This window comes from Diorhabda sublineata, chromosome 6 (assembly GCF_026230105.1).
Source record: "Diorhabda sublineata isolate icDioSubl1.1 chromosome 6, icDioSubl1.1, whole genome shotgun sequence".
Lineage (NCBI taxonomy): Eukaryota > Metazoa > Arthropoda > Insecta > Coleoptera > Chrysomelidae > Diorhabda > Diorhabda sublineata.
Genome location: NC_079479.1, coordinates 2,367,533 through 2,375,589, shown reverse-complemented (window position 1 = coordinate 2,375,589; position 8,057 = coordinate 2,367,533). Strand labels below are relative to the sequence as shown.

Genomic DNA, 8,057 nt, shown 5'->3' with positions numbered 1-8,057 from the left:
TATGGTAAGATAAAATGTGACTATATGGTTCTCTATCTGATTCAATTTATTGCTGGGGCCACCAAAACCCCTGTGGGATCTTCTATGGTACGATGGGAAGAAACCATTTGGTTCTAAGAAGTAAGATACTTGTACTTTACAAAAATTGAAAATTTGCAAGAATCTAACGATTTTAACTAGAATGAAATCAGGAAGTTGCATTAGTTTTTATTCTACAAGTTTGGAGAATTATGGAGAGCTTAGAGGAGATTTAAATCAATTATTCATATTTTTGTACATTAACACAAATCAAAAATGGTAACCATTTAATATTTTACGTAAAAACGTATAATTATCAATAAACAACACATATAAATAACAATAATACTTCAAAATATAAATAAGATAAATTAAAAACAATTGTCACTAATCAAATTCACGAATGTCAGCTTTTGGTAGGACTGAGTATATAAAGAGGTACTGAAGGCTGTCCGTACCTCCTTGCAGTTTCATTTAAAAAGGCATCTTCCATTTGTTGAACTAATTTGTCGAAGAAAATTGAAGCTACATGTGAATAAAAGACAGATTTGAATCTGAATTTTATCGAAAAATCTATAATGCAAGTTTTTGAATTACTTTGAAGCCCTGGATTGAATATCCATTTCGTTTCTAAGTAATCAAAAAGCTTGCCATCGAAACATTTCGCTTCTAAATAATATGGTTTATCTAAAATAACGTGCGAAGTATAATTTTCGACGATAGGAGGAAAACCAATCTCCAAATTGGCATGAAGTTCTTTGGGTTGGTATTTCAGTATTGTAGATTTGGTACAAAATGGTAAAAACGTTTCATAATGTTTGACGTCTGATATTACTTCGTAAATATCTTGTCTAGCAAAACTAAAACAATGACGTTTAAAAAATATATCGTAAGGCGAGGTTTAGACTTACCCAACTAATTTTCTGGCTATATATCGTTTTTCTTTATTCGACGTACGATAGTAATATCTAATTCCATATCGAACATATGGAGCAAATAAGACATTTCTAACTTGTGAAAATGGCATTTCATTTTAAGCCCCGATTGAAATTTTGGTTTTGAGCTGAAATTCTTGTCAAAATGCCATAACCTTAAATCCATCATATAATCCACAAAACACTTTGGTTTTGTTAGGGTATGATCCTATAAGGCGGATAAATCAAGGGTTTTAAAAACAACCAAAAGCAAATTATATTTTTCTATACTAGCGAAAAATATAAGTTTTCAATTCTAAATAATAATAAATATTTACTATATTTGTGTTACCATTTTTCTATTTTCCAGTAGCATAAGATTTTATGCTAGATTTATTCTGGAAACCTCTACATGTGACAGCACCCTTATAATTATAGCACCATGGTATTAAGTGCTGCCAACACAATGTATTTTTACTGTCAAAGTCAACTAGTTATAAATTCTTCAATTTTCGTCCCATACTTTATACTATATCAAGTGTAAACAATTTTCTGATTAAATAGAGTTATATTATACTTTATTAAAAATGGCTATGGCAATGCAGAGAAAGGCAAACGTAAGTTCTTATATATATATTTCTATAGTAAAATTAAACTACCTCGCCTACTTATGTATGTATCTCAACAATACAATCATTATTTTCATTAAATAACGTTATTTTTGAGAAATCCAATTTTTATTATTGTATTTAACATATTTCTAAATTTAGTATATATTGTTTATATTATTTATACGTATTATTTTAGGTACGTTTGCCACCTGAGATAAACAGAATTTTGTACGTTAGAAACCTACCGTATAAAATAACTGGTGAAGAAATGTATGATATATTTGGTAAATATGGAGCAATCAGACAAATCCGTGTAGGAAACACTCCCGAAACTAGAGGAACCGCTTTTGTAGTTTTCGAAGACATATTTGATGCAAAAAATGCTTGTGATCATTTATCTGGTTTCAATGTATGTAACAGATACCTAGTTGTTTTATATTATCAAGCTAACAAGGCATTTAAAAAGACAGACATCGATAAGAAACAAGAAGAAATTGATAAAATGAAATCAAAGTATGGAATTAATACATAAAGTGTGTGTTTAATTTACTCTATTGGGAAATAATGTATATACTTTAAGATTTAAGTTAATATGTGTAAAATTTTATAAATAAATCGAATTAAAAACATGGTTCATAAGGTACATAAACAAAAATTTAGAACATAACCAAACAATTTCCTTACGAATTCATTTTTCGGATTATAACAAAAATCTGCTACAGAAAATAATCAAATAAATGAAGAAAAGTGGTTTTTGTATGTAACTATTTGGTCTCAAAAGTTGTTTTGGTCGGATTTAATCTAATACTGGGGTCGCTCAACTCAACTGGGATCTCTAGCAGGATCAAAGATGACTATTTGGTCGTAAAATCCCTTTTGGGGGAGGATTTAATCCATTGCGGGTAACCTAACCAGGTAATATTGAATCTTTATAACCAAAGGCCGGATATTGGAATATTTACATTGTATTTCTATCTTGTTAATAAAATAACACAAATTGATTTTCTTTGTGTATTTTTATTTCTAATAACTTGAAATCTACAGATTGATGGATCGAAATTGAGAGTAACTTCAGTTTAAAAATCTCTATTTTTCACACTAATGTTTTCGTAAAATCTATTTATTTTGCAATGATCTTGAACAAAAGCCCAAATCCATTCCAATTATTGTTTTTCTTATAATTTCCTAACAAAATAACGAATCTTCTCCCCAAGAACTATAAAAATCATCCTCCAACCCTCACAATAAGTAAATTGGTAAAATAAATAATTCAACAAATGCAACATCAAAATATTTTATTCAAAAATAACTTCATAAAAAATAAATTGTAAAGTACAATTTCAAACAATTATATAAAATGTAAAACAGTACAACAATATCAAACAACCAAGTTTTTACGAGATTACAGATTGAATCTTAAATAAAAATAATATCAGAGAGCTTTGCGTTGGTCCATGTTCAATCAGGTAGTTAATCTAAATAAAATTCTAGATTGGAGTCACATCAGTCTGATGATTTTTTGTTTCTAACTTCAGTAAACTACCCGTTAGAGGTTTGTCTTTACCAGATGCCCATCGGACAAACAAACTGAAAACAAATAATAATTTTCCCTTATAGACTTCACAAACTTTCTTAAAACGTCACTGTATGTTTAATTACTTAAATTTATTTATATCGCAGTAAGTAAACTGGAACTGCAGCACAGGATTTGGTGCTGTCTGGACATAAAATATCACACCGCAAATTCGATTCTTGGGTTTTGAGCAATATGAGCTATATATTCCACAACAGATACATATTTGGAATATTGCTTGCACATTTGGAGCTTGGATTCCAAACATACCGAAGAAAGCAATTCAATTTATAGGTCCTGAGTTGACCAGAAACTTGCGACAGCTTAGAACATAAAAAAGGTCGCTGAACTGACTCTGTTTTATCGATACTACCAAGGCAGATGCTCTTCCCAGCTGTCCAACACCTAAAGCAGTATTTGCAAGATCTACTCTAAAGGCAGACAAGGCTAATGAGCACAGAGCTCACCTGCAGACGCCCAGAACGTTAATTTATTAGGACTCCTACAGAAGGTTAAGATCAATATCCACAGGCAACTCCAGAAGGGAGGCTTCACTTGAGTGTAATTGGGTTTACCCTCTATTGCTTGCTTTTTACATAAAAAAATGCGTTTGCAAACGATTTAATTATTTTTTCTGGAAATAAGATGTGGAATAGATTTAAAAATTTATATATGAAACAAGGAAAATCAAAAAAGGAGTTACTAATGAAAACTTAACAGGGCAGTTTAAGTGTTAAATAGATATTTTCTCGAAAAAAAGGACTAAAACATCTAAATGAATGTTCATAAATCAATTTTTTGTAGTAACGAAAGTTGGGTACTTGAAAATCCACTAAAATATAAAACACAAATAACAAAATTGAAATATTCACCCAAAATAAATTGTGACACCAGAAAAGATCAAATACAAAATAGAAATATAATAATTAGATTGAAAAAAATATAAACACAATTATTTTTAAAATTTGACCCCTCCTGGAACATATAACCATTAAAATGTATTTGGAAGCTAAAGAGAATATTAAACAAATAAATACTTTAACAGATGATACAAAAATAGTTAGAAATAAAAAAAGTTTGTTTACAAATAAAAATAAACCCATAGGACTCCTCCTGTAAAAAATTAAAAATGGACTTACTCTGCAATGAATTCCAAAGGAGTCCATGTGGAGAAATCTGCCTTCGGCATCCATTTTCTATTCATGGGTGTGTCCAAAGTCACTGGCAGAATAGCAACAGCCACTGCATTATTCGGAAGACCACTGTCTTTTTGACCCAGCGATTTCGTCAAATGATGTACTGCAGCTTTGGCCAAACCATAACCAATCATACCTAAATATTTTAAATATATCCTTACAAACTATCTAAAAATATAATTTTATTTTTTTGTGCTGATTTTAGGTCACTTTTCGATAATTTTCATAAAAAATAAGAAAAATCCTTACGAAAAACATACAAAGAATTTTAAGAATTCAAATTAAAATATAATTTTAATGACTCATAGTACAAAGAAAAATATACTATTAATATGTGGTTATACCACTAAATGGTATTCCCCAAAGTAAGAAATCATGGTTTTCCCATATCTTTAACATAAATTAACATCTTATGATCTTATTTTTATAAAAAATGTATCATTATTTACCTGGAGTTCCTTCTAAAGCTGCTTTGGCTCCAGTTAACTGGATAATTCCATTTTCTTTCAAATGGTGTGCTGCTATAGAAGCAGCAATCAATGAACTACACACACTTTGGCTCCACATTAGTTCAGTATTCTTGATTAAATCTGATGATGCGTTTCCACCAGCCCAACCTCCAGCAACGCAAAAGATTCCATCAAGTTTTGAACCATTCAAAGATGAATTAACAAGAGATAAAATTGAAGATTCCTGAAAAACGAAATCGAATTATTAATACATCCTAACATCCGAGGATATAAAAAATTTACCTGTTGTTGAAAGGATTCCTCTTTTTTTACCAAGATGTTTAAATCTGCTTCTGTGTTTTCTGATAAATCGATAGATGCTACCCACTAAAAACATACCATATGTTTATTTTTGTCGATATTTATATCTAATAACACTTACGAAATTATTTGCTTTGAAATGAGAAATGCATTTAGCTCCTAGGGCTCCTCTTCCTCCGTAAATAATTACTCGACCAGCGTAAGTCATGTTTCTTGAAATATTTTTAGTAAAATTGGAAAACTATAACGTTTTACTTTCGAAGGCAATGAAACACTGTTAATGAGATCAACCAAGCGAGACTTGTTGACAATGATCTTATTCTAATCTTTTAATATGATTGAAACTTAAGAATGTTATAAACTAGTGATGGTGCGATTTCATAGGCGCTGGTATTGTATCTAGTTATTACAAAACAATAGTTTATCTCGGTAGATTGATTTTTGTTGATATGTTAAACAAAAAAATATATATTTTTGAGAAATTTTTAATATTAAAAATAGAAATTTGAACGTGTAGGCGAAATTTAAATCACTACTATCATTATGGTGGTGTAGTTCGGAGTGATTCTCGATAGATCGACATTGTTAATATATCGAGAAAAAAAGAGAGATGTTTTCTCGTTAAGTAGATACTAGCTATCTGATTAAAGTATTTATTTAAACAAAGTTGTGTTTTTTCAAGATAATATGCAAAAAAGAGAGGAAAAACATTATATAATATAAATAAAATATAGTAGATTAAATTTTAAATGAGAAAGTACATAATCGAACTATCGATATATCATTCAAAAACGGTTTAGTAATAAATCGATTAATGATATTGAGATTTTATCAACAGCCTAGTTGACACATCTATTATTGAGATACAGCAAAAAGGTGTTGATTTTATTGACGGTGAATATTTTAACACACAGATTCAACTCTACACGTTTAAACGCCGATAATTAATTTTTTGATTAAACGTTTTATCAAATAAAACAATAAACACTCTAAACTTTAATTTTCTGACATCACTGGTAATATGAATATAGATATTCTAGTATACAAAGGATAAAATTTATCACCGTGTAAATCACTCCAAAGTTCCTTCAGTTTTTGTTCAACAAATTTATAATTATTTTTTGGAAATTCGTCCACTTTTAATGTGAACAAAAACAAAACTTTTTCTTCCACTGGGTTGTACTCGTCACATAAACTGTGAAACGCTTGGGCTGAAGTACCGGGTACTTCATCCAAGTTGTTGATTATCACTACACATTTCGTTTTCAATTTACTTCGCACCTCGACTATAAATTTACCATAATCCTCAAGGATTTCTTTTCTTCTTAAATAATTACCAGATATATTTAGGGGTTTATCGGAATTACAAATTCGTAGTGAAGCAAATTCTGATACTTTTTTTAGTAGATTCGTTATAGTGTTCACATCTTTATACAGGAATATTACAGATTTTGGTTGGTTTAATTCAATAATGTCATTAATTGCGACCTTAACGCTTAACCAAAAGTCTTTTTGTTGAGAAAAAAATTCGTTTTCTAAATTTTCAAATGTTATCTGACCATTTACTGTGTCTCCTCTGGGCACAAGATATAAAAATCCCAAAAGTAATGCACAAATAGAGAATATGCCCAAGTATACGTAAATAGAAAATGTTTCTTCATTAATTTGTTTCTTTTCTTGCTTCACTTTATGTGACCCAGATTTGTACCTATCTTCCAATTCCTTCACTACAATTCTCCTTCTCTTCAACTCATTTGCTTCTAATATTCCCTGTAAATCATTTTCGTCACTAAGACCGTCGCCCTCTGAAGAAGAGAAGGAGGATACGTCCTGTTCAGAATTTGAACGTTCTTCTAATCTATTTTCAATTGGGCTTTGAACTAATTTCATAGTTCTGATACTTGGTCTCCCTTTTATGATTTTTGGAGTACTGGATGCTTTAGGTACGTTTTCCTGAAAACGAATTTTTTTATGATATAAAACGAATAAATCGTCATACTTACCATTTTTGAAATAATTCCAGTTATTTAAGAAATCTACATAATGTTGACTTTCCGATGTGATTCTTCAATACATATGGTTTTTAGGTTATGTTAGTTTGTTATTGGAATTCTACAGGGTTATTCCCAAAGTCGAAAATAAATTAGTAGTTAATTCGAAGATATATTTTTTCAAATCATTCGTTATAAACTATATTCTCTGTAATACGGAGTTGCTTGAAAACATTTTGCACATTATATGAAAGATGAATAAATTTATCGACACTCATCAAAAATTAGTTATTTTTCATATTCCTAAAGCGCTTGTGGGCGTAAATAAAAGCGTAAATTACTACTGCTTATTAAAGCCTTGTTTACATTAGCTTTGTTCGTAGTAGAGATCCCGAACTCGTTCTGTCATCAGATTCGTGCGCAGTTTGAAATTGTGTTCGCGGTGGTAAAAAACACGTGCGGAGTTAAAAATATTGTGTTCGTGGAGCACAGAACGGAGGAATGCACTCTTAGGACAATTTCTGAACAAAGCATGCGCTTTTGAAAGTGTTCAAATTATCTAGAGGGAAAAAAGCTCTTGAAATTAGTTTGTACTGAATCAGTTTGGGGACTAATCACATGCGCATTTTCAAAATTGTTGTTCGCAGTTAACTCAGTTATAATTTTTTTAATTATTTATTACGAATCAGTTATAGTACATCTCGAGTTCTTGTTAGAGGACTAAAAATTTGATTGCTCATCGTACATGGCAAATCCAGATCCTTGATAAGTTCGTAATCAAGCATACCCATTATAGAGATTCCATATAGGTTTTTAATTGATTTAGAATAGTTAACAAAGCAGTATTGTGTGTGGATCTGATCAGTAGCGGACTTTCAAAATTGTCATTCGTGGGTCGCTTAATGCCGGTACAAATAAGCATTAGCTCTCAATTTCAAGTAACAGTTCTGTGCTCACGGACCACATCGATATCGTTAATAATTA

The 8,057-nt window shown here is 30.3% G+C and overlaps 4 protein-coding genes across 4 annotated transcripts; 1 reads left to right on the top strand and 3 right to left on the bottom strand.

The window, feature by feature from the left end:
* Positions 1-290: 290 nt before the first annotated feature.
* LOC130445470 (coenzyme Q-binding protein COQ10 homolog A, mitochondrial) lies at positions 291-1,360 on the bottom strand. The gene is made up of 3 exons (XM_056781097.1): positions 1,285-1,360; positions 930-1,161; positions 291-878 (listed from the first exon to the last, which is right to left on the bottom strand). The coding sequence occupies exons 2-3, from the start codon at positions 1,043-1,045 to the stop codon at positions 425-427; spliced, it is 570 nt and encodes a 189-aa protein (XP_056637075.1). The 5' UTR covers positions 1,046-1,161; positions 1,285-1,360; the 3' UTR covers positions 291-424.
* A 40-nt stretch (positions 1,361-1,400) lies between these two features.
* On the top strand, positions 1,401-2,549 carry LOC130445292 (splicing factor 3B subunit 6). Its single transcript, XM_056780856.1, has 2 exons — positions 1,401-1,549; positions 1,740-2,549. The coding sequence occupies exons 1-2, from the start codon at positions 1,520-1,522 to the stop codon at positions 2,073-2,075; spliced, it is 366 nt and encodes a 121-aa protein (XP_056636834.1). The 5' UTR covers positions 1,401-1,519; the 3' UTR covers positions 2,076-2,549.
* Positions 2,550-2,821: 272 nt separating this feature from the next.
* On the bottom strand, positions 2,822-6,370 carry LOC130445386 (dihydropteridine reductase). The gene is made up of 5 exons (XM_056780980.1): positions 5,204-6,370; positions 5,065-5,148; positions 4,762-5,005; positions 4,256-4,448; positions 2,822-3,130 (listed from the first exon to the last, which is right to left on the bottom strand). Exons 1-5 carry the CDS (start codon positions 5,288-5,290, stop codon positions 3,031-3,033), a joined length of 708 nt encoding a protein of 235 aa, XP_056636958.1. The 5' UTR covers positions 5,291-6,370; the 3' UTR covers positions 2,822-3,030.
* Positions 6,066-7,442, bottom strand: LOC130445385 (uncharacterized). Its single transcript, XM_056780979.1, has 2 exons — positions 7,086-7,442; positions 6,066-7,035 (listed from the first exon to the last, which is right to left on the bottom strand). Exons 1-2 carry the CDS (start codon positions 7,086-7,088, stop codon positions 6,079-6,081), a joined length of 960 nt encoding a protein of 319 aa, XP_056636957.1. The 5' UTR covers positions 7,089-7,442; the 3' UTR covers positions 6,066-6,078.
* Between the last annotated feature and the right edge of the window lie 615 nt (positions 7,443-8,057).